We start from the raw sequence: 26,979 nt of genomic DNA, 5'->3' as shown, positions 1-26,979 counted from the left end.
GAATCCCCCCTGTAGTAGACCGAACAACAGGATACCGTTAAGATTATCCCATGCATTTGACTCTCACCCCCTCCCTGTAACCCACGACCCACCCCCGCGCCTTCCTCTGTATGCCCTCCTTTGTATTATCCCTTCACCTCCTTCTCTCTCCCTCACCTTTCTACCTCCGTTATCCCCTCGACACCCCCCCTGAATCGCTGACTTTCCCTGCTCAACACGGTTGTTACTACCTTTATTATTTTAACTCTGTATAGTTTAGATTATCCTTTGCTAGTAACATGACACCCCCTTCATAATTATTTTCTTTATGATTTACTATTGTTGTCTAAGAACCCCTTTCATACTCCCCATTAGTATATTCACATATATCCACTGTATAGTGGTTGCATTCAGCAATTAAGTTACCCCTTGTATATTGTTGCTTAGAGTAATTAATTACATATATTGTTTGTATATATGTTTTCCACTCTCTGTTATTGTTCTTTGTAAGGGCTATGCCCACAAGTTATTAGTTGTATGTAAACCGATACGATGTGCGAACGGCTATCGGTATATAAGAAACTCCAAATAAAATAAATTAAATAAATAAATAAAATGCAGACCTCTGTGCATTTTTGCTTAGCCCTGCATGAAAATGCGGGTAAAAGTACACGTTTCTTAGCATCTAGACAGATGAGTCCAGAGCCAGTGGGGGTTATGCACCTCTACCAGCAGATTGAGATGAAGCAAAGCTGACATCATAGTATATATACCCCTGCAGTGACATCAGCCCGCTAGTATTCTTTGTCTTTAGCAGATGGTGGACGTGCATCTCCCTACAGGGGATTGCTTTAAAGTTTAGGAGAAAAGAAGAAGGAAATTAATTCGCCCTGATCTCCTGTGGTGATATCCTAAGGTCCCTCCCTCAGTTGAGAACTCCTGAGGTGATTTCCATGGTCCCTCAGATGAGTGCCTTGGTCCTGTAGCTGGCTTTTGAACTGGCATGGACTTAGCTTAAAAAAAAAAACCTAGCTGAAAGGCAAGCGGGTACAGCAAGCTGAGCGCGGTGATGAAGGTATATACCTTCTTCCCACGCAGCCGGAGACCATGCTTGTTCTCAGCCAGGATGGGCTGAGCTCAGGTAAAGTTTTTAAAATTTCTTGAGAAGGAGAGTTGAGTAAGGATTCCTCTCAGTCTCCATGCTCGGTGAGCAATCTGACGGCAGTTCCTGCCTCCAGTGGTATTCGGGGGTTGAGGGGGGGCAGCCTGGTGGGTTGAGCAGCCCTTGCGGCTAGGCCCTGCTCCGAGGCTCGGCTGGTTTGCTGAGTAGTAGGCCACAGCAGAGCATTCGTGTGCTTTTTGTGCGCCCCAACTGTGCAGCCTGTTGTGTGTTATGCTTGTGTGCCTAGTTGAGTGCCTAGCTGGGTGCCTAGTTTGATGCATAGTTAGGAGCATAGGAGCACCTACAAGGGTGCCCATTTGTGCGCGCACACAGCGCACCTTTTTACGAGCTTAGGTACTCACTTGTTTTTATGTGTATTCCCTGAACATCCTGTTGGAGCTTAAGTTGGGTGCTTATTTCGACACAGTGTTCTGTGCCTTATCTGATGGCACCTATAGCGAAGAAACCTATGCACCTTGCCTTTGTGTGGCATGTCATATTCGGGCATCTCTGCCTGGCATTCTTCTAACTTGTGTTAGCACTGTTGGAGGCTCGGGGGAATTACCCCCCTCTGATTTTACTAAGCCCGGTTCTTCCCAGCGTGGTACGGAAATGGAGAAAGAGCTTCCAAAAGGGTCGCCTCATCTTAGGACTCCCCTAACTGGTTCGTCAGCAGGGGAAGGTAGTTCACTGGGCTTAGGACACCTGCCCCTGGGCTTTGCCATGGATCCTTCAGCCTTTTCTTGGCTTGAATTTTTTTCAAGGACTGCAGTCTTTTCTTCATTCGCAGTCCTCAGCTCTGGCCAACCTACCCAATCACAGATAGTGAAATCTCTCATGCCTGGTGCTGCGGGTAAGCGTCTGAATACACCTTGGAGCTGGTTTTCCCAATAGGGATCCAGATGGCACGGATGATGAGACTGATCCTTACTCCCTGGAGGATGGGGAGATTCCTCTGGGATTGGACCCTTATAGAACTATGTTGCGATTCTTTCATAGAGATCTCATTTCCCAGACATTGAAGATACTGGGAGTACCTGGGGCTGAATCCATATCTGAACCAAAGAAAAATCCCATTCTGGTTTCCTTGTGTAATGCCTCATGTTTCTTTCCTATTATGGAGGCTATTCGAGAATTAATTGATCTTGAATGGGGCGCCCCGGAAGCAAATTTTAAAGGAGGATGAGACTTGGATGGACTGTATCCCCTGGATCAGGTTCCGAGAGAGCGATTGCGTTTTCTGAAGGTGGATGGGCTTGTCTGTGCCGATACCAAGCAGACGACTATTCCCGTTGAAGGGGGAGCGGCTTTGAAGGATGCACAAGATAGAAGAATTGAGGCTATCCTTAAGCAGGCCTTTGAAACAATGGCAATGACCTTGCAGATAGCTTCTTGCTGTTCCCTGGTGGCTCACTCTTGTTTGATGCTCTCTCAGGAGGTCGAGAGTCTGGTGTAAATTCCAGGGCAGTGATGGAACCAGCAGCTGTCTTTTTGGCAGATGTGGGCTGCGATTTGGTCCGCACTTCGGACAGACATGTGGCTTCGGTAGCTGCGGCTAGGCGTCGGCTATGGCTGAGAAATTGGTCAGCCGATTCAAGTTCAAAGTCTAACCATACAAAGTTGCTCTTTAAAGGTTCACTCTTCTTTGAGAGTGAGCTGGACAAAATGGCCAATAAGTGAGGTGCGTCCTCGGTTTCTCAACTGCCATAGGATAAGAAACAAGCTCTGCGTTCCTTCAGCTTGCGAGGTCTTACTAGAGTGTTCTGATGTTTTCAGCCCTACAGAGGAGCGGCCTTTCAGAGGACTTGACCTTTGGGTAGATCTCAGTCCTTTCATCCCAGGCAGCCCAGACGGGGAGCAGGCTTGGGTAGTAGAGCACCCCGAGCCTCCCAATGAAGGTGTGACAACCTACTTCCGGGAACAAGAGAGAGGTTGCCTCTCTCTCTCTTTTTTTTATTGGAGGTGGGTCGAGATCACTACAGATCAGTGGGTTCTGAAAGTGATATGAAATGGCTATGCACTGGAGTTCCGCAGCATTTCTTGGGGCGTGTTCATATGTCTCCCTGCAACTCACCGCAGAAGAGACAGGCATTAGAGTGTACATTGTCCAGACTCCTCAGCCTGCAGGCTTTGGTTCCAGTTCCCACGTCTTAAGAAAATATGGGCCGATATTCCATTTATTTCATTGTGCCCAAGAAGGAAGGCTCGTTTCATTCCATTCTGGATCTCAGATGTGTCAACTGTCATTTGCGTGTGATTCATTTTCACATGGAAACCTTGCACTCGGTGATAATGGCAGTACAGTCCGGGAGTTCCTGATGTCTCTTGATTTGTCCGAGGCATAACTGCATATTCCCATCCGACTAGAGCATCAACCATTTCTGCGTTTCATGGTTTTGGGGCATCATTATCAGTTTCGAGCACTTCATTTTGGTTTGGCCACAGTGCCCAGAACTTTTTCCAAGGTCATGGTAGTGGCTGCGGAGTTTAGAAAGGATGGGATCCTGGTACATCCATACTTGGTCAACTGGCTGATTCAGGTCAAGAGTCTGGAAGAGAGCCTCCAGGTCTCGCAAAAGGTGATCTTCTTGTTGCAGGAGTTGGGTCTGGTTGTAAACATGGCCAAGAGTAATGTCCAACTATCTCAGTCACTAGCATATCTCAGTGTTCAGTTCGACAAGGAACAGGGCAGGGTGCTCCTGCCGGAGAGCCGTATTCAGAAACTGATAGCACAGGTATATCTATTGACGAATACAATACGCCCGGCAGTGTGGTCCTATCTATAGGTGCTTGGCTTAATGACCGCGACCCTGGAGGTGGTGCCAGGGTGGGGGTGTATATGTGACCTCTTCAGTGCACTCTGCTGTCTCAGAGCTGACAACATCAAGACTATTCGATTCAGCTCCACCTGCCGATGGAAATTTGCACTCAACTGCAGTGGTGGTTAAAAGCGGATCATCTAAGGAAGGGGGGTTCCCTAAGTTCACCGAACTGGCTAGTACTCACGACAGATGCGAGCCTCCAAGGCTGGGGAGCTCACTGTCAAGAGCTGACAGCACAGGGATTCTGGAGTGCAGAAGATTCTCTCTGGAACATCAATGGACTGGAAGCCCGAGCGGTCCGGTTGGTATACTTGCAGCTCAGTGGCAGGTTGCGGGATCAAGTGATACGGATAATGTCGGACAATGCAATGACAGTAGCCTTCATCAATCAGCAGGGAGGAACCTAGAGCCAGCAAGTGTCGTAGGAAATAGACCAACTTATGGAATGGGCAGAACTCATCTTCAGGAGATCTTAGCTTCGCACATTGCAGGAAAAGGCAATGTAAGAGCAGACTTCCTCAGCAGACAGAGTCTGGACCCAGGAGAATGGGAATTGTCAGACGAGGCGTTTCAGCTAATAGTGGTTTGCTGGGGTTTGCCATTTCTGGACCTGCTGGTGACTTTTTGCAATGCAAAAGTTCCTCGATTTTTCAGTCGCAGGAGAGATCCAAACACATTGGGCATCGAAGCACTTGAACAGGAATGGCCGGAGGACAAACTGCTGTATTCCTTTCCCCCATGGCCCATGTTGGGCAGAATGGTTCAGAAGATTGAGCGTCACAGAGGGATAGTGCTTCTGGTGGTACCAGACTGGCCCAGGAGACGATGGTATGTGGATCTGTGAAGACTCCTGGTAGACCCCCCTCCCCCCCCCCTCCGGTTTCCAACACACAGGGATCCGTTGCGGCAGGGGCCTATTCTTTACAAAGATCCGACTCAATTTTGTCTTAACGGTATGGCCCTTGAGAGGACTCACTTTCTGGATATTCTACTGCGATCATTCTAGCTCGTAGCAAGGTGGCAACGTTCTCCACTTCCTTAGCCTTTGTGATGGTTTGGCGAGTGTATGAGATTTGGTATGAAGATCGAGGGGTTCTTCCTAGTTTCCTTCAGATCCCACTCGTTTTGGAATTTTTGCAGAATGGTTTGAATAAAGGATTGGCCCTTAATTCGTGTCAGGGGTCATGTGAATGGTGAACCCTTTTCAGCTCGTCCAGATGTGGCCCATTTCTTAAAAGGAGTGAAACATCTTTGTCCTCCCTTGCAGTTATCGGTGCCCTTGTGAAGTCTCAATCTGGTTTTGCATTTCTTAGCGGGCCCTACGTTTCGACTGATGCGTAAACTTTCTTTGTGGTTACTGACCTTGAAAATGGTGTTTCTTGTGGCAATTTGTTCTGCGTGTAGAATATCTGAGCTACAGGCCTTGTCTTGCTGGGAGCCGTTTCTTCAAGTGACATAGCTGTGTACTGTTCCTTCCTTTTTGCCAAAAGTGGTCTCGGATTTTCACTTGAATCGGTCCATTTCCCTGCCATCTCTGGATAGAGTGAGAGATGCGGAGGAATATCGCCTGTTGCAATCTTTGGATGTTAAGAGACATATTATGAGGTATCTAAAGGTTTCTAAACTTCTCAGGAAGACGGATCGCCTGTTTGTCCTCCACAGTGGAGGCAAACAGGCCAAGCTGGCTTTGTGGGATTAAGGAGGTAGTCACAGCCGCATATGTGGATGCTGAGCAGCCGTTGCCTAGTCAGGTTAGGGCTCATTCCACTAGGGCTTGGGTAGTGTCATGGGTGGCAGTAAGATTATCTCCTGTCATTTGCTGAGCTATGACATGGTCCTCCTTACACACCTTTTCCAGGTATTATTGTCTGGATGTACAGGCCCAGGAGGACTCGGCCTTTGCACGTGCGGTGTTGACTGGAAAGCGGGCAGCCTCCTGCCCTTTTCAGGATTAGCTTGGATACATCACATTGGTTCTGGATTCATCCCGCCCTTGGCTGCCAAATAATTATGCTATGGTCCTCCTGCATGGCTACGTTTTCCAGGGATTACTGGTAAGTGTTAATTCAGTCCCTAGACTAGTTTAAATATGTTCTTTGTCTGAGTTCAGTGTTTCCTGTTGACTGAGTACTGGAATGGTTGTTTATTATTAATCAAGTTTTTGTTACTGTCCACAGTTGGCTTTTGTAGAGAATACTGGCAGGTTGACGTCGCTGCAGGGGTATATGTCCTGTGATGTCAGCTTTGCTCCATCTCCATCTGCTGGTAGAGGTGCATAACCCCACTGGTTCTGGATTCATCTGTCTATTCTAAAGAAAAGGAAATTATCAGGTAAGTAGTATTTTCTCATTGTGGAATAATGCATATACTCTTGCCCTGTTACAGGGTGGGTAGTTTTTTATCTGTATATAATGTACTTAGGAGTAAATGATGTCAGTCTGTCTGCAGCAGAGGACCGGAAAGCCTATTTGCATACTTCTCCTTTGCACCAAGCAATCCTCATGCCCACCAGCCATCCAGCTATCTACCTTCCTAGTAATCGAATTATTAACTGCAGTGGCCCTCCTAACCCTTCCTTCCTGGGCACGTGCCTCTGGAGACATATCCTCGGTGCGAGAGGATACTACATCACCTTGAGCGCAGGTCATAAGCTACAGAATTGATTCTTACCTCACCAAGGTGATGCTCTCCAAGGCAGCATAGTTATAAGTATATTAATTGTAGTCTCTGGAGGATCACTGACATACAAATATAAAATAAACCAATAGATTATAAGTACTTTTAAATTAGTTTGAACAGCCCTAGTCCCTTAGAAATTGTACATGATTAATTAGCTGAACACAATTAGGATGTTGGTAATTGGGCGGAATATAAATTGCTGTATGAATGAATAAATAAATGCAGGCAATAGTCCAGCAGTGGAAGGGGGGGGAGGGCTATCCATTCTTTTGCACTATGTGCCACATGTATTACCTACCAGCTGGTGAACAATTGTATATGTGTGCACTCGCTGCAAAGAGTTCCTAGCCCTTAGAGAAGGAGTCTGATATCTAGAGGCTAGAGTGGCTGGGACTCAGGCTGTGCTGTGTCTGGAGGGAGGGATCAGCCTGGGGGCAGGCTGTGCTGAGGTGGAGGGAAGAGCTTGGTGTAAGGAGACTAGCTGTTCTGAGGCTGCTGGGGCCGGGCAGGCAGTGTTGGGTTGGAGAGGGGAAGACAATAAATAGCCTCTGGGGAATTTCCATGGGTGGCTGTGCTAGGGCTGAGGGGGAGGAGGTAGGCTGTATTGGGGCTCAGAGTGGGAGGGTTGGCTGTACTGGGGGGAGGGGGGGGAGGTAATTCATAGGGGACTCCGGTGAATTTCCTCAGGTGTCAGATAGTTTGTGACACCTGAGGAAATTTCTCTCTTGAAGAGTAAGTTTCTTAAAAATGTGCATAAAGAAAGATCTGAACTTGTTCAGTTATTTGAGTAGTGTTAGAATATGATGCCTTAAAATATTTTAGTGAAATCTGGTTTTTCAAACAGCATATAAAATCTAAAGTAATGCTTTGATATACCCTTGGAACCGGATCTCTCAGGTTTTTCTTCCGTAGTGCTCCTATGGGGAAAACCCTTCATCACTCATCGGTCCCTTGGTGAAGTGTGCAGGGTCTGCTGCATTCGGACAGCATAGGGGCGAGGAGAAAGTATCAGGCACTGTAAGGTGCAAGATTCAGTTAAAGTGCTCACAACAAATGCTTTCGGTCTCCTGCAGCTCATTAGTCCATTCTGTGAGACATTTGCATAAATATGCATGTAGTTTGTATTTCTCAATCACAGCCATATTACGTTGCAAGTGTTTTGTTTTTGTTTTAACAAAATGTCTTATAACTTATTTGGTATGCATCTTATTAATTTTTCTCGATTTTTCCTTCCTTTCATTTCCATTTCTTTTCTTTCTTATGCCTCTCACCCTTTCAACCCTTCCCAGAATCTCTTCTGCACCCTCCTGCAGTTTTTCTTCTCCCATCGTTCTCCTTTCCATGCACTTGTTTCCTTTCTTTCTTCCTTCCATGGCTCTTCCCCCCCCCCCCCCCTTATGTTTGCACTGCCTGCCCTCTCCTCCTCAGCTGAGCTGCACAAGCAGTAGCAGGACTAGAAGAGGCGGCTCTGAAGAAAAACAGGAGCCCGTTAAAACCCACTTCTTTCTTCTATATGTCAGGCCTTCCAGGTGTTGCTGTAGTTATAAAAAGGAATCGGTCCAAACAAATCTTTTATAGACTAACCCTCTTTTTTTTTTTTTTGTTTATAACTCTTTATTCAGTACATTTTTTGGCATACATAGCACACACAGAGCCATTACAAAGTAAGTGATTCGCTTACAGAAATCAGCATAAGATCCTCAGCTTTTCTGCAATTACTTTTTTAATGTTTGTATTAGATATTTTGCCTTATTCTATGTTTCTATATGATATGCTGGTTTTGTTTTCTTTATTTTTCCCAATTTTATTGTTGTATGCTGCTTTGGGCTGGCTTCATTTGGAAAAGTGGTATCAACTAATTGTGGCAAGCCAAGGGTATGTGAAGGCTGGATCAAGTGTGGAAAAGGGGGAAATCTTTTTGACTTTTTCAGAAATTAGAGTTAAGTTCTAAGTATGTGGTATCACAGTCTGTTAGGAGGCTTGAAATAAAACATTGTTAAAGTGGAAAACAGACCTGGACGCCCTGGCTGATGACGCAGGTGATATTGATATTTGCAGGAAGGTGTGTGCCAGTGATCATATTGCCTCTGGATTTTATAACGTTCTAAGGAACAAACACACTCCATATTGTAAGGGCCTTGAAAAGGTTTGGGAGTATGAATTGGGATTTGTTCTAGAAACAATTAAATGGAAATTTTTGGAGGGGAAGGTTGTGAGCTGTTCACTTACAGCATCTATTACTTAATCCTTTTATTTTCTCATTTTCTCATTTAGCTAAAACACATAAGATTGTTTCTTCTGATTTTTTTTTTTATTTGTCTGAAAGAAATGGGTACTACTGTAGAAATATATAACCATTTTGGCAAAGGATTTGAAGTGGCATCACTTTATAAAACTATTTTAAATTGCTGGATGGACTTTATGCTACTGGACAAAACATTTAAGTGAAATTCAGTATCTTAACTTCTAGATGGCTGCAGCAGAAATGTCATAACGTTTGGAACCCAGTATGTAGATATTCTCAAAAGTTGTAGCTCAAATGTCATTTTTGTCTATTTGATTTGTCTATAATGCCTTATGATGCGCCTAAGATGTTACTGTTCTTCTTTACTATTAACAGTTTATTGAATCACATTTTTACCAAAAAAAAAAAAAAAAAGGTTACATCATGAGCTTAAAAATTTACAAGCTTCTGTTTTACAATTTTTTTCCAGGGCAGTGAAGTCTCCCATCAAGAGCAGCATATTAGTTGTGCTGAAACATACTTTGAAAACGCAAAGATAGAATGTGCAATACAGTCTTGTCCGGAACTGTTACGAAAAGGTATCATTTTCAACCCTTAGCAATCTGCAAAATAAGCTGCTGTTAAAATACAAAGGGCCAGATTGAAAGATCTAGCAAAATGACTGCAAGTTAATTTCTGTGCATAATGGTGAAAGAAAATGTGCCCAAAATTTCAATTGCCTGCAGTTTCTGGAAATGAAAGAGTTCTATGGAGAATATTGTATAACGGCACAGTCAGCTGGAGGCGTATCTTGAAGCCAAGAATGGCTGGCTGGTATGCAGGAAAGGCAAGGGTGGCAGGTTTCATCTTGAGCAGAAGACAGTGTTTTCTGGCTGAATCAGTCACCTTTCCCTTGGGTTGATCCATCAGGCTGGCAGGACTTGGACAAAAGGAACTGAACCAGGTCCAGGCAGAAATGCATTTGGAAGGTGAATTCTGGTAACCAGGAAGAGGGGAAGAAGCTATCAGATGAAGCCAAGATTAACCTAGAACCAAGAATAGTGAGGCTAACCCTGGAAGTGAGACTCCAATGATGAGAACCAAGCTTTGACGACCTGCTGATTGAAAGCCTGGATCTAGGTGGCTGCCAGCAGGAAATGTGAGCCATAGAGCTGGGAAGACTAACGGGTAGTTCTCAACTCCTGCCAGCAGGGGCCTCTGTGGGCTTCTGGGACTATCGGGACTTCACAGGGGGGACTGTTTCCCCCAAAGTACTAAATTTTTATGACTTGAGGAAATGTTCCACAGCACATTTTGTGCAAATATCATCTTGCACCATGTTTCTATGAAATCATTATTCCATAAGTTGCAGCAACTAATGTCATCGGCAAATTATGTTATAAGCTAATGAACTTGAAAACTTGGCAGATTCTTAAATCTGGCCCCAAGAATTATGAAATCAATTATTAATTATAATAGCTTTTACATGAGATTATCTCTCTTACACAAAGATTTTATAGGCATACCATAAATAAACGAAGGCAAAATTTTAGTTTTTTTCCCCCAGATGTCAGTGATAGCTCAGTTTTAGGACCTGCGGTGAACAGCCTTGTTAGATTCCTAGCTCAAGACTAGGAGTGCTGAGTTCTCACTGAATAGCACAGCTATCTACTGTCAGCACGGTCCTTGAGGATGCTTGCAATCTACTCCCACAGCCAGTGTTGTATAGGGAAAAGCACAGGGGACAGTGTTGTAGATCGTGCAGAATACCTCCCTGGGAAGGAAACACAGAGACCTTGAATGGGAGGAGAGATCAAAAAGAAGATTCTAGTACATACAAATTTGAAGATAGTTTACATTACATTCTCCTTCCAACTATATAGAATTATATAAATAAGAAATGTTAAGGGGAATAGTAAAAATATTAATTACACCATGAGTTGAATTCAATATAGGGCAACATTGACTCTCAGTATAATTTGATGGTGCTATATAATTAAAATCCTTTGCACATGGTAGAAAGGTGCTAATGTGGTAAATCAGACTGTCATCTATTCAAAGGCAGGATAATTTTGATAAACTGAACCACAGGGAACAGATCAGCCATTGCCCTGGAATTGATCCTGTTGAAACTTACCTGAATCTTATGAAGTTGAGGTGGTCTTTTTAAGATCCATCCTGCTATGCAGCTTCCCTGCCACCAAAGGACCCCATGGAGTTATATCTGCTTTCACTCCAGCCATAGTCTCCATGGGCTCATGAGTCAGCAAGTCTTGGACTATTTAGCCCTGCCTCTTGCAGCACCTGATGCCTTGTCAGCAAGTCTTCTTGGCTCCCGGCTTGGCCCTGTTCTATCTTGTCTTGCTCTTGGCCTCTTGGGCCTTCCAGCTCTGTTTTGCTTAGTCCTGTGGCTTCCGGGCCTTCTGGCTCTGCCTTGCCGTCCTGTGGCCTCTGGGCTTTCTATTACCTGGAACGTTGCATTGTGACCTATTCAGGCCTCCCTTTGCTTAGCAGCCTCTGGTCCTTGGGCCTTCTAGACCGCTGCCTTCGGGCCTCTGTGATCTTTGTTGTGTTCTGTCATGTCTTTTTGTTTACAGTTTATTAAACTTTATGAATCGCCAAATTGTACAGGACTCTAGGTGATTTACAAAAATATAGAATTATATAATATAATGTAGAATTGTATATAATTTTTTAATATAATCCTGTCCCATCTGGGTCTGCCTGGTCTAGTCTTGTCCATGTCTGGACCAGTCCTGCCCTGCCTCAGTGTCCAGTCCTTGTCTCCTGTGGGGGAAGGCAGCTGGTCCAGGGAGAAGATATGCTCTGCCCTGCCTTGAAGTCCTGAGCAGCCCCTGTGGGAGTTCCCCCAACCCTAGCCAGACACCTTTTTATACATATTTTTGGTCCAATAGTTTCCTCTTGCTTCTTCAAGCATCCAGCTCAACGAGTACCAGCATCTGTTGGGCTAGGACACTATAAACCTTCATTCAAATGACTAGGGGGTTTTCTCCTGTTTTGTATTCACCTCCCAATTCAGATGAGCAATCTTGGCAGCAGTCCTCAGAGCACAAACAGCAGCTGCCTCCAGAACCTGGCTAATGTGGACCCTAAGTCTCTAGCCAGTAGGTGTCATCATTGAGTGTTGGCTTAGACTGCTTCTCCCCCAGGGGCTGTGAATGCTATCTCTGCACTGCTTCGAAGCTGGACCCAAAGATTGAACCCTGAGTTTCCACATGGCAGCACAACACTTGCCACAGAGCCACCATGCTGGCTGAAATTGAGGTAATTTTCAACAGGATAACTCTGCGAAGCACTACAAAGTGCATACAGTTGCTTGGTTTTGGCTACCTTGCTTTAAAAAGCTTTACTTTTGATACATAAACCATATAGAACCTGGATTTCATAATAGCCTCCATTTTTTTATGTTTTTTGTCCTAGATTTTGAATCCATGTTTCCTGAGTTGCCTAATAATAATTTAATGATAGTAACCGTAACACAGAAAACCCAAAATGATATGACGGTGTGGAGCGAAGACGTAGAAAATGAGCGAGAGATGCTACTAGAAAAGGCAAGTAGTACAGCAATGAAATTTTGAACTACCACATTTCTATGTCTTTTCATCTGTACAATCAAAATTAGTCGCATTCACTGTAATAAAGAATACATCCAAAGTTAGCATGAGGTGTATGTCTACATCAGGACTTTCAGTTAAATCTGCCATTTGGACTCGTAAGTCCAATAATTGAATAATAAAAATAGATTTAAATCCAAGTTCTTGCTCAGCTTCTATGAGGCACTAGTTTGCAAGTATAATCTCATATGCTCAGAATGGGAGAAAACTTTGTAATTAGCCCGGCCATTGATACATACTCCATGTTAACTGGTTTGTCATGTAATGGGATTGTTCCTGCAGCAGCTGCATATAGTGCGGTTTTTTTTTTGTTTTGGTTTTTGGGTTTTTCGTAAGCCAAATTAGCAAACCAAATTAACCGATCAAGCTGTGTTCTTGCACTGGTACATTCCATCCTGCCCTGATAAGTAAGACTCATAGTAACGTAGTAAATGATAGCAGAAAAAGATCATCCACATTATTATTTAGCTGTCATATACACTTGCTTATTATCAGTTTGTTGTGGAGATTAATCAGGAGGGACTTGCGATGCTCAAACATAGCATGGGACTGAGGAAGAAAATGTTCTGGTACATTTCAGAGGAAAATAGATTTTTATTAATTCCTTCAGATAATTTTACCCTGTACAGCATCACCAAAGGTTTTTGGCTTAACTGACATTTCTGTTAGGTACAGACAGAGATATGCTGTTAGCCAAGGTAAAAGGTATCCATTTCTACACAGCAATCTTCAGGTTTCTTCATTTATTTATTTATTTATTTATTTTTAATTTTTATATACCGATGTTCCTGTAAAGAATACATATCGCACCGGTTTACAAGGAACTGAACAGTCGCCTCCAGGGCGGAAATACTGGTGGCAAGGATGTGCAAAAGTAACATTTTTCATTTCATAGGCTCGCTAAAACCCAGAGACCCCTATGCACTCTAGTACCACATTTCTAGGTCTAAACCCAGCACTTCCTTACACCCTCTTCTGCGGTATCCCAGCACTTCTTTCCTTCTCAGCTCATCCATAGCACACTTCGATCCACTACCCAGACATCACCCAGGACTCCTTCCCTTGCCTTCTTCCCTCCCCAGCTTGAGTCCTGGCCCAGCCCTAGCACACACTGACCTTCCTGCCGTTAGAGTTTCAGAAATATTCAGCAAACTTTACAAACTTGCAAATCTATATGCTAGACGAATGGGAGAATTTGCCTGCAAAAGTGGGAAAATGACAGCATTTATGCAGTGTTTAGATGTCTTTAAGAAAAGAGGAGGGCTTGCACGTGTGTTTAAAAAAAACCAAACAAAACATTTCATTAAACTCCCCAGTGAAAAGATTTGCAGAAATCATTTTTGATCATTTTTTTCCCACAGAGGTGTGTTGTTGCTTTTGTTTAATTTTTTTCATAATGGGTTTCTGATCAATTTCAAAGTTTTTATTTGAGCTGAAACCACCAGCAATCTCATTAGAACAATATTCTGGACTTTCTGGGAATAAACATCAGGTTTGGCCCACCAGATGTCAGTATATACTGCTGATGGCATTCTCCTTTACTATAACACGTGAAATGGGTAAAAATGCACATTTGTATACCTGTTGTTCACTTCACATCTGTATACCAAGAGTAATTTACATCTGTCAGACAGGCACATTTGAGCGAGATTAGAGACCGTAATAGTGGCTGGTCCAGTTTCCTGGAATAATATGACAGAAGACTGAGAATTTAAACAGATTACTGCATTTAAAAAAAACTTCTAAAAGCGTGGTTGTTCCAGTGCAAATTCAGAAACAAATGGTAAAACCTCTAAGAAGGCTTAGAAACAGAGTTAAAGAACACTACCAGCTGTTAATATTGAATAAGGGATACCTGAAATACTGCTTTAGACAGAGTTCAATTTAGACATGAAACATGTATTTTTTTAATTTTTGTATGTACAGTAATTTTATGTTTTTAAACCGCTCTGATATTTTTTGAGTCTGCGGTTTAAAAGTAATTTTAAATAAATCTATATACCTATTATTTAGCATTTACATACCTGCAATAGTTTTTCTCCCAGGACAAGCAGGATGGTAATCCTCACATATGGGTGACATCACTGGACGGAGCCCTATCATGGAAATTTTCTGTGAAAGTTTCTAGAACGTTTGACTGGCACACTGAGCATGCCCAGCGTGCCATGATCCCTGTATCCACAGGGGTCTCCCTTCAGTCTCTTTTTTTCCGCGTTGCAGTTTCTCGCGTTTAGGAGCTCTTGTGAGATTTTCCTCACAACTTTTCCTCACGGAAACACTTGAAGTTTTACTTCATAAATAATTTCCCTACACGGGTCTCCCTTAGTGTACATTTCATCGATGCTCGGTGAGTACTATGCTCTGTTTTCCAGTTGGTTCCTGTACCTCACTATCGGTTCCCCCGGGTTACCAACCAGATTGCGGCCCTCTTTTCTCCCTATGTCTAACACCCTCAGTCCACCCCATGATGCCCGTGAGTGTCCTTGCTGCTATCTTCCATCGGGGCTAGAGGGATTGGAACGTCCACGGTTCCTGTTGCCGCCAGGGCCACTGTCGATGCTATCCATGCCTCCGATGCCGTTGACGCCCCTGTCGAGGCCATGGACTAAAGAAAACGCCCCATACTTCGGGTTCTAAACCAGAGCCCCATGTAATCCTTGGGCGACAAACAATGCCAGGAGCAGTAGAGGCACGGTGACCGTCCGTCACCAATGCCATCCAGGACAGCGCGGGTATCTTCCTCTGTGCTCGAGAATGACCAGGCCGAGCACCGAGGGAAACATCGTCACTGCCACAGTAACCATCCGTTACCATTCTGGACATCGGTGGCAGTTTCCTCGGTGCTGGAGAATGACTGGGATGAGCACAGAGGGAAACATTGTCGCTGGCACCGACGTGGTTCCACATTTAGTGCCGGCACTGATACCACATCGGCATCAATGTCCATTGAGCCATTTGCGAAGCGGGCCTGGGTACATGAGTCTCTATGCTCCTCTGCACCCGAGGCACCGAGGCATTCCCCACCAACACCGGTGCCGGGTACTGAGCCACCACAGATTCATGTGGAAGTGCCAGTAACGCCTAGCCTGTAGCTGCGCTACCTATACCAGCTTCCAGGGAGGTGCTAGACGTCCTCATCCGTCAGGCTATCCGGAATCTACTAACACCAGATCCATCGATATTCACACCGTTGTGGCACCTACCAATGACAGCCTAATTCATCGACACAGACTCATCCTTCTGAGCCTCTACAGACCCCTATACCTAACCCGGTATCCTCGAATGACGATGGGCACTCTAATCCTGCTTCAGCACCAATCCCATCGAGACCTAAATAAAGGACGTGTCTGAAACCATCCCCTTCGACTTGGTCACTAAAAAGGACCAGAAGTTTTCGGGAGGGTCTAAGTCGTAACTTCTCCCAAGAACTATATTGGTGTCACATATTGCTATTTACCAACTATATTTGACAAGGGAACCTCTCTGCCATGCACATGAACTTCGAGCAACATGTGATTGCTTCGTAACGTCCTCCCGTTGCCAGCAACAGGACTCTATGCTAGATGGGAATCTGGCTTACAGCCCCTGATTTACGGCCCGAAGTCCAAGATAAACTAGCTGATCTGCCATGCACCGCAGATAATCTCTTTGTGCACAAGGTCCAACAGACAGTGGCTCAATTGCAAGATCACCGAGAGACCCTGCGACAGCTCTCTATGTTTCTTGCACAGCAAAGAGAGATGCTAGAAGGACCTCTTACCGCTCCCGCGTGAAACCGACTGATATCCAGATTACACCAGCTCTGCCAGCCGGGCAGGCTCCTGGATTTTTCAACCTTGCCAGAGAACAGAACGGTCCATCCCACTGAGGACCAGGGCTCGGGATACCATTCCCCGGACGCAACAAGGCAGAGGATTTTAATCCCGCTATTTCCTACTTTCAAAGAAAACAGGCGACCTCTGCCCATCCTGGACCTCAGAAATCTCAACAAATTTCTTCAGAAAGAAAAGTTCAAAGTGGTGTCTCTCTGCACCAATCTTTTCTTACTACAACAAGGGGTTTGCCTCTATTCTCCGGATTTTCTATATGCTTCATAGTGAGTCAACAACATTTTCAATACCAAGTTCTGCCATTCGAACTAGCTTCGACAACGTGTGTATTTCATCAAATGCCTAGCAGTGACGGCCGCTCATCTACAAAGAACAGCAGCATTCATGCGTTCCTTTCCTGGATGACTGCCCAATAAGGAGTCAATCCAAACAAGCAGCTCTACATTCTCTGACTCACTATAAATCTACTACATTTGGCTGGGAATTCTGATCAGCTACCATAAATCCCATATGAAGCAGATCTGGGCACTACAGTTGCAACAGCCTTCCTGCCCAACAACCATGCAGACATTCTATCAAATTGTCAACATCTTTGCGCACATGCAACATAGTCTCAGCCCACCAGTTCTTCCATTGCTGGGCCACGTGGTTTCCATGATCCACGTCACTCCTATGGCCAGACTAGCCATGAGAAAAAGGATTTTAAGATTTCACTGGCTCTAAGCCATTCAACCGCTTTCGGCCCTGATCTATATCACCGATCCAGTAACCAAATCCTCAGATGATCTTGGCCATGGTCGCATCCAGCTTGGCTTGGAGAGCTCATATCAACACCATCCAGACCCAAAATGCGTCGACGCCACTCCATGAAAAGTCTCACTTCAACTTCCTGGAGCTTTGAGCCATACGTCATGCCCTTTATACCTTCAAACACTGCCTTTCACACAAAACTTTGTGGATACAGACAGACAACATAGTGGCAATGTGGTACTCAAACAAATAGGGACGCACAAGCTTTATCTGCTCTGCCAGGAAACCGCGTAGTTCTGGGCCTGGGCCCTTGCACACTCCATGCATCTCCGAACCACTTATCTAACAGGCATACCAAACATGCTAACAGACCATCTCACTCGATATCTCCATCCCCACAAGTGGTATCTGAATCCATGTGTAGCGAGCAAAATCTTCTAGGGCTGAGGTCAACCAACCATTGACTTCTTGCATTTGAATCGAACCACAGAGTGGACAGATTCTGCTCCTTACACAGGCTCCGAAATGTGTTAGCCATGGACGCCTTTGCTCGCCCCTGCAACAAAGGCCTCCTGTATGTGTTTCTTCCGATACTGCTCATAGCCAAAGCTTGTGTGAAGCTACAGCAGGACGGGTTTTCAATGCTTCTCATAACCCCGTACTGGCCTCGACAAGTATGCTTCCCCATACTTTTTAACCTGTCACTCCAGGAACCAATTTGCTTGCCCACAGGTCAACCTCATAACACAGATTCACTGATATTCTAAAGTAAAAATGTTAGTTTTATGTCAATAAACAGGCTGAATTGGCCATTATATGTGGATGAAATCATCTAGTGGCATCAAACAGATTCATCTCTCCTAGCTAGTAGAGCTTTGAGCTCTACACAGTAACATAGTAATAACGGCAGAAAAGGACCAGATGGCCCATCCAATCTGCCCAGCAAGCTTGATATCTGCCACTCCGTGCAGTTACCCCCAAACCTTATGATAAAGGTAATAGTATTTACAATCAGTCAAAACCAAGCAAGTGTCAAACCCATAAATTATTGTTAGCAACGTTTTTACTGGGTGAGGAGCCTTCTTAATAATTCTGACAATGCTGCTTGATGTTCTTTGCCTTGGGATTTGGCCATAGAAGCCATCCTGTGCTTTTTCTCTTATGTTATGTATCAGTACTGCAAACCATAAAAGTCAGGGTCCATATTGATGGTTGTCTGTATCCACTTCTCCTTCTCTCCCCTGCCTTCCCACCATCAAAGTGAGGAGTGATGTTACAGTTGCGTCAAAAGCATCAAGGCTATTGATTGAGGGTAGTAATCCCCATGCCTTCTGTTAAGGGTAGTAACTGCCACTATGTGCAGGTTACCCTGGTGCATCCTCCTCATTTCCATACTATAGCCTTTAGGGATCCACAGTGTTTATCCCATGCCCCTTTGAATACATTGTTTTCTTCTTCACCACCGCTGAGCATGTGCAGCAGTTCCGGCATGGGCATTGCTTCATGAGTGACATTGCTTCATAAGTGACAGACTCCCTAATTACTAAGTATCCTAATTACCCTAATTATGGTCACTGTATCCAGTACTAATTTTAAAATATCTACAACTGGACAATTATCTTTGAGCTCAAAAATTTACTTTATTTCATATTTATATTTGGCATTGCTTATATTTATATTTATTGCTAAGTTAAATAGTTATACTGCTTATATAATATATTATATTTCTTTACTTATTAATATTTATTACCAGTTAAACTATTATTTCTTTATTTAGCTCTTTGTTAAATTGTCAACCAGTTATACTGTTCCATATGTTCTACTGTTCCATGTAAAGCTCCGCTCTCTGTTGAGCAGTTCTTCGTTTTATGTAAACCGGAGTGATTTGTAGTCCCTACAAGAACTTCGGTATATAAAAATTAAAATAAATAATAAATAAATTAGCCTGTTCAGTCATTTTTTGTCAAAGCACAAGCACAGACATGTACTCTCTCTCTTCATATTTTTTCTCTAAATATCTTGTCTCAGTGAATTTTTAGTCTCAGAAAATTCTTTTTCTCAGTGGCCTCGCTGCTCCTGCAGCCCCACAACAGCATTTTTCAGTGCTACTTAAAAGAAAAAAAAAATTGTCCCCACCTTCTCAGCATGTCGGGCCGGAAGAAAAAAACCACAACGGTGAGTCGATTTAAAAGTTGCATCCATGGCAAGGAAATGTACCTCACTGACTGCCACTGGCTGTGCTATCGATGCCTTCGGCCAGATCACAACCAGAAGAACTGCTATGCCCTTGGACAGACTTCGCCATGCTCTCAATGTTCCAGGGTGCCTCGATTCATAGAGCTGCAGAAATCTCTCTGAAGTCACTACAGAGTCTCATCCTGCAGTGCAGCGTCATCTGCCTCACTGGGAAAAGAGTTGAGCAGGAACTCCTCTAAAGCTCCCCCATCTGCTCAGGCTATAACCATGGAGTCGAGTTCTGCCAGCCACCTTGCGTCGAAGACAAAGCGGCACCATTTAATGGAACCATCTCAGCCTGCATCGAAAAAGCATAAGCACTCAAAGTGCAGAGCATCTGTACCTGTGCCATTGAAGTGACAATCAGTGACGCATGACACACCAAGATGCATGACATGCTCTATGTTCCAACTTTTGCAACATTAGCAGCCCATGCCTCCTCCATGCACCTCAAAGCTTCCACGCTTTGACCCTACAGTGTACAGTGTAAAGACACTTGGTGCAGTCCTGATGCATCCATCGCTTCCACTGATACAACACTGTCATGGTACACAGAATTCCTTAATGTGTCTCGCTAAACCTCTGTCAAAGCATTCTAAGGCATCTAAACATTCTACCCCATCGAAGCTATAAATGCATCTACCTCAACCTTCATTTTATCAGGCTGCTTTACCAACTTAGCTGTACATAGCCGATCCTAGATCTGCAGCCAGAGCCAGAATGTTAACCCCACCTAGACTAGAAGCAAAAGGACTTTGCCTGGAGACTGCAGAACTGGTGTGCTCCATAGTCCTGCCCACCTCCAACAAGATACCCATTCTAATGTTTTCTGATCTCGGACTAGGAATTCCCACTACCTATGCCAGGCCAGAGGAGTGCCAGTCATGACCATCTCGCAGGTTTGGTGAAGTTTCTTTGCCTCTCTGACCAAGGAGACAGAAGGAACATTTCAGCCTCTCCTTTCCACTATTGCTACTGTGATTCCACAGACTGGAGTCCTGAGTTTGCCTTATTTAGGGATTCTTCATTGTCCCACTCTGCTGCAATAGAGTTCAATCAGTCAGAGGTAGTGGACCAGGCAGCAACTCCACAGAGTCAACCTGATGAACCATCCTCTTCCTTACTGAAGTCCTGGATAAGTGATCCTCTAGACCATACCTCACTTCCAGAAGACCTCACCTATTCTAAATTTGTGGAAAAGATTGGATCAACGCTGGGCATCCATGTCCACAAAGCCAAATACACCCAAACTGAACTCCTTGATCTTCTCCTGCCAGAGTGTCCTCAACGTGCTTCAGTTGAGAATGTGAAAAGCTCCCATTTCAGACTAGAAAGCTGAACCGCAAATACAGGGTCCAACAATCATCAGGATTTGGTATTGTTCAACTGCCTCACCAATCTGTGTTCGTCGAGTTTTCTATGAAAAAGTGAAAAAGACACAAATATATTCAGATTCTCCCCCAGGAAAAGCCCACAAAAATATAGACAACTTTGGCAAAATGTTTTTTTGGAGCTCCATGCTTACCATTCACATATCTATCCATATCTTCAGAAGCTGAAGCTGTTTATGGAGCCTTCTGATCAGGGCACATACTAGCACCATCCACTTCTGGATGTAAAAGAGGGCATCCACCACCTCCTCTGGTCTATCCAGGCCCTATGTCAAGCACCTCCATCAGAGCTCGCCATATGGCCTGGTTTCTGGCATACGCCATCTGCAAGGATGTTTACAAGAAACTGACGAGCCTCCTATGCTTAGGGGCACAATCTGGGGGAAAAAGGTCACGGAGACGATCATGTAAGTAAAGGACCAAAATGTGGCAGTACAATCTCTCTCAATGGCTCCCAACCAGTCCTCCATGTCAAGACATCCTTTCTACAAATCCAAGCGGCCCTTCTGATCTTTTCAACAGTGCCTTCTGCCGCTCCTTCCAGCTTAGCATTGGCAACCACTTCTGGCCAGGCCTCAACAAAGAGAAGGCTGTTGACCAATGACCACACAACAAGCCTGGCCTAAACTGGGGCCTAGAGTTTTATCTCTGAGCAGTTCATTCCCCTCTGTTCCAGTAGAGGAAAGAATCCAACATTTCATGGGAGAGTGGCGTCAGATCACCAAGGGCCCCTGGGTCCTCGAAATCAGGTACTAGTTGCATTTCTTCTATCTACCATCCCTTCCACATTATTCAACTCTCCGTCCAGATCTGTCTTATATGCTGCAGCTTTGTCTGGAAGTCCATTTGCTTCTCAACAAGCAATAGAGCCAATCCCCATGTCCTAATATTTACAGGGCTTCTGTTCCCGATATTCCCTCTCCCCAAGAATCGGGAGGATTGCTGCCCATTCTGTACTTGAGACGTCTGAGCAAATACATACTCTGAGAGAAATTCAAAATGAATTCCCTTAGCACCATTCTCCCTTACTTTACAGAAGGATGAATGGATGTGTGCCCTGGATCTCAAAGATGCATATGCCCACATACCCATCCACTTTTCATTTTGGCGTTACCTTTGCTTCCAGGTGGATTCCTCCCATTACCAATACAAAGTCTCCCATTTGGATGTAGTCAGTGCCAAGGATCTTTACAAAATGATTTGCGGTAGTAGAGGTGCATCTGTGTTACCAGGGAATAAGTCTTTCCATACCTGGATGACTGGCTAATCACAGCAAACTCCTGAGATGGAGTGCTCCATTCTCTACAATTTTGCCTTCTACAGTACTTAGGGTTCCTGATCAACTGAAAGGTTGAACCTGGAACCCACTCAGCATCTGAAATTCATAGGGGCTTTAGTGAACTCACTGCAGGAAAGAATATTTCTGTCTTCCAACCAAGTGTACACCATGACATCGCTCATCCACCAGCTCCTATCCTCTCAGCAACCAGAAGGCTCCTTGTGATCATAATATGACAGCGGCCATACATGTGAATCCATGGACCTGCCTTCATATCTGCTATCTCCAGTGGGGTCTGTGTACGTAGTGAGATCAACTAACTCAATTGCTGTCATCTATGGTGAGAATTACAGCAACAATGAAGTGAGAGTTGCAGTGGCAGTAGCATTCCCAAGTTCTCTGGGAAGGAGCACCTCTTCGCTTACTACCCCACAAAGTAGTATTAGCAGATGCCTCCAAGGAAAGGGTGGGGCGCTCACACTGGATCCTTTCAAACCCAAGGCCACCTGGTCACTTCAGGAGAGCCATTTTGAAATCAATCTCCTAGAGTTGAAAACAATAACACACACCCTATTGATGTTTCACACATCTTAAGGGAAAGAACATACTGTATCATACTGACAACTTAGTTGCCATGCTTTATGTTAATAAATGGAGAAATTGGATCTTGGCTTCTCTGCCTAGAAACCCTGAAGATCTGGAATTTGTTGGAAAGGAACTGAGTTGCATTACCGGCCACCTATCTGCCGAGCATCTCCAATACACTGGCAGATCGACTCAGCAGTTTTTCAGCCACGCACGTGTTCTCCACAGCAATCAGTGGCTGACAAACTGTTCAACTTATGAGGTTTACCTATTTGCATCACAACAGATCACAATACTAAATCAGTTTTGCTCAGTTCTGTCAAGCGATCACTTTTCTTTTCTGTCAAGCGACACTTTTCTTCAACTGAGGACAAAGCCTCCTGTACACTTTTCCATTGATACCGCTTATTGATCATTACATTCTATTGGTGCATTTGGAGACCTTTTTAGTCTTGCATCATCTGTTCTAGCTTGGTTTACTTTTTTTTTGGCAGAGCGTATGCAACAAGTAGCGATGGGTCAGTGTTCCACACAGCATGAGGTGGTTTCTGGAATTCCACAGGGCTTCACTGTGTCTTTCACTTTGTTTACCATATATTTACATCCTATTGGAGCTATTTTTAATGCAATAGAGATCTGATGTTATATCTCTGCTGATGATTTACAATTTATTCTGCCATATGTCTCAGGTAATGCGCTGCCTGAACAGAAATTTGTTAAATGTATGGGCTAAATTTAGTCTTAGCTGGGGAAATTTATTTATTTATTTATTTTTAACTTTTATATGCCGAGGTTCCTGTATGAAATACATGTAAATTATCATTGAATGTGAAGAAAACTGTAATTCTGTGTATTAGTCACACATGTGTTGAGGAACCTGAAGAAATTAAATTTGGGGATGTGGTAATTCCCATATTGTTTGAGGCTCAAAATTTGGGGGTTCAGTTAGATACAGGTCTGACTTTGAAGTCACACATTTTTCTGGTGGCAAAGTCTTCATTTTATAAATTGCATTTATTGAGACCTTTAAAATCTTTGACTCCATTTGATTTCAGGACAGTGGTTTAATCTCTTGTCTTGTCTAAATTATATGATTATAATGCTCTTTTTGTATGATTACCTAAGGGGTTGCTCAAAGTGTTATAATTGATTCAAAATGGAGCAGCAAGAGTTATTACTGATACTAAGTACCATGAGCATATACCTCCTGTGCTTAGGTCTCTGTACTGGTTGCCCGTCTTGGATAGAATTAATTTTAAGATATTGACCTTGGTTTTTAGATCTTTGAAAGGTGCATCATTCCATCGGCCAATCTGATTACTACTTATGTGCCAGTTCAAGCTCTTCATTCTGGTAGTCAGTGTCTATCTGCTACACCTGGAGTGAATGTCGTTTCCAGGCAACTAGGAACAGGACCTTCTTGCAGATCAGCCCAGTGTTATGGAATGAGATTTCTTTTGACCTGAGATTACAAGAAGAATATGTTTTTTAGGAAACAATTAAGATTATTATGTTTAAAATTATCCTGTTTGAATGTTGTTTATTGTGCAGATATTTAGTAGTTGTATCATAATTAGTTATTGTTTTACCTGCTTTACTTGTAATGTTTAATTGAATTTTATTTTTTATGACTATTTTATTGTACTTCGCACTGATCAACAAAGTTTGGATGTTGCGAACAATAAGTGCCTTAAATAGATAAATATATAATAAATATTGCCAAAACAGTGCAGATAGTGCTTCATCAAGTGAGAGCCATGGCTTCTTCCATTGCTCATCTTCAAGAAGTACCCCCTTGAAGATATCTGCAAAGTTCAACTTGGTCTTTAGTTTATACCTTTGTCCCATTATTTTCTTGATAACTTCTCAAAGGCTTGGACAAGTAGTTTTGTATAATCTGTTCTCGCTGTAATCCACCCTTCACGGTAGGCTCTGAGTTGCTTGCTAAGTAAACACTCTGCTGCAACCTTCAGCTTGAAACTCCCCACATGTAGTGACTAATTAAGCCTGCTTATTGATGTAAAAAGCAAGTTTGCTTACCGTAAACAGTGTTTTTCATAGATAGCAGGATGAATTAGTCATGGAATACCCACCTTTCAGGAGAGTCACCTACATAGCTAGAAGTACCTCTGATACTGACTGAAGAAGCTCATGAGGCAACACCTGTGTGGGAACTCTTACACATGATCAATAGAGCTCAAAGTTCTACTGGCTAGGAAAGATGAGTTCATTTGGTACCACTGGATGATGAAACCTACATGTAATGGCTAATTCATTCTGCTAGCTACAGAAAACACAGTTTATAGTAAACAAACTTCCTATTCTTATATGCAAAGTATGTACTAAAAATTATTATTATTTTTTTTTTTTAGTTCATTAGTGGCGCCAAAGAAATTTGCTATGCATTACGTTCTGATGGCTATTGGGCAGACTTCATTGATCCATCCTCTGGCTCGGCAGTGAGTGATTTGTGAAGAATGGATAGTAAACATTGATCATTTACAAACACAAAAAGTCACACAGTAACTCACGTAAAAAGCCATGCTGCTTATGTCAGAAAGCACCTATAGGGCTCTTGGGTTTGCATTTTCAGTTTTTTCATGGGAAATCTCTTTGAAGAAGTTGCAGACAAGAGAGTGGATAGGAAAAAGTAAATGTCCATGTCATTTTCATAGCTATGCATCGTGAGCTAATGTTGCTCTATCTAATCGTATTGTAAAGAATTAGAATGAGAGTCAACTTGCAAATAGGAAGAACACCTTTTTATCTGGAATGTTTGGGATCAAGTTCATTCTGGGCAATGGACATTTCCAGATAATGGGATCTCAACTACAGAGCATCACACAGTTCAAACAGCTGATCTGAGACTGTGAACCACACGGGAGGAGAGGTATCAGCACCTGGAGCAGCAGGTTACAGAAGAGCTGTAATACAATTCCTGATAAGATACGCTACTGTATTATAATTCTGAGTTAGGTGCTTATAAGAAAATCTTGTAAAAAGAGACAGTGAGCCCAAGTTTAAATAATTATAAAAGCTGAATGCATATCAACAGCTGAATCTGCAATAATTTCATTTATTTTATATTCAGCATACCTAGAAAAAAGTAACGGCATATTGTGTAGCATGAATTAAAGCATTGGAGGAGGTAGAAGGAAAGGAAAAGTGGGACCCTGGATGAACTTATCAATCTTTTTTCTGAGCAAAGGAGAGCAAAAGGTAGAGTTCTGCAGACTGAGTTGTAAAATGGACTTGGTCTCTTTGCACTATTGATGAACAGTTCTCTTTAGGATTCTTAAAGAAATCTGTTAAGAACTAAATAGTTAGAATGTATATATATTGAAGGGAATAAAACCCTTAAAAACTGGCGTATGCTTCCCTAGGCAATAGTGTATTTTCTTTAAGGCCAAAGTAGGGAAGGAGATGTTAGGGGTTGTTGTTGGGTTTTTGTTTTTTTTTTATTTGAGATTTTATTATTCATTAAGGTGGAATATCTAGTCAAAATGCACTTGGTGCACACTATCTATCTGGACCAGTGTAGGCATCTTCAAGCATGATCATAACATAATATACGCAGATTTAATAATAGGCTGATTTAAAAAATAAAATAAAATCCATCTTAACATAAATATGTTCTATTTAAAAGGATAGTGTTTTAAGTGTGTGTTTTTTTTTTCTTTTCTAGTTTTTTGGACCTTACACAAACAACACGCTCTTTGAAACAGATGAACGGTATCGGCATTTGGGGTTCTGCATTGATGACCTTGGCTGCTGTAAAGTTATTCGTCATAACCTTTGGGGCACACATGTCTTTGTAGGAAGTATCTTCACCAATGCCCCACCAGACAGCCATATAATGAAGAAACTGGGTGAAAACTAGCTGTTTTTCCCAAAGTGCCACCTGGATTTTCTTTATACTTGATTATTTGACTCTAAGTGCGGTCAAGGGACATAGGAGAACTGCCTTCTACTCAAACTGAAAGCTATGAACTGAAATCAGTTATTTTCCATTTTTAGGATTTTTGTATCTTTTTTTAATCGAGTAGCATGGAGAGTTGTTATATTTACTAGTGATGTCATCTGTGGCCTTCATTGTGTCTCATTTATTTATAAACCCTGTTTAGAATGATCCATGGTTCATTGGTTCTTTTATTTGAACTCTATATTGCAGAGATGCATGATATTAAAAACACAAAATGCTACTGTTTAATAGACTTACACAGAATTGATATGTAATGTAGATTCCCAGTGACAGCATTATTAAATATGATTGTCATGTTAATTAGATTGTATATTAAAGTTACATAAAATATTGAAAAGTGGAATATAAAGAGACATTTTATATTCTCCAAGATGTGGTGTACTGTACTCTCAAATGGAGAAAATCAAAAGTAATCCTCTTTGAGAT

At 43.1% G+C, this 26,979-nt stretch overlaps 1 protein-coding gene across 6 annotated transcripts in view; it reads left to right on the top strand.

The window, feature by feature from the left end:
- MMADHC (metabolism of cobalamin associated D) overlaps window positions 1–26,700 on the top strand; it is a 42,043-nt gene extending 15,343 nt beyond the window's left edge. For 5 of the 6 annotated variants that reach the window (XM_029605451.1, XM_029605449.1, XM_029605450.1 and 2 more), the window contains exons 5-8: window positions 9,357–9,465; window positions 12,308–12,438; window positions 24,944–25,030; window positions 26,257–26,700. In XM_029605451.1, the coding sequence (XP_029461311.1) occupies window positions 9,357–9,465; window positions 12,308–12,438; window positions 24,944–25,030; window positions 26,257–26,451 (522 nt within the window). In that variant the 3' untranslated portion in view covers window positions 26,452–26,700. The remainder of the gene's footprint in view (window positions 1–9,356; window positions 9,466–12,307; window positions 12,439–24,943; window positions 25,031–26,256) is intronic. The other variant, XM_029605453.1, reaches the window with a different exon arrangement.
- Window positions 26,701–26,979: the final 279 nt, after the last annotated feature.

The sequence above is a fragment of the Rhinatrema bivittatum genome, chromosome 6 (genome assembly GCF_901001135.1).
Source record: "Rhinatrema bivittatum chromosome 6, aRhiBiv1.1, whole genome shotgun sequence".
Lineage (NCBI taxonomy): Eukaryota > Metazoa > Chordata > Amphibia > Gymnophiona > Rhinatrematidae > Rhinatrema > Rhinatrema bivittatum.
The sequence above is the reverse complement of the archived record's forward strand: the minus strand, read 5'-3'. Positions and strand labels throughout refer to the sequence as shown.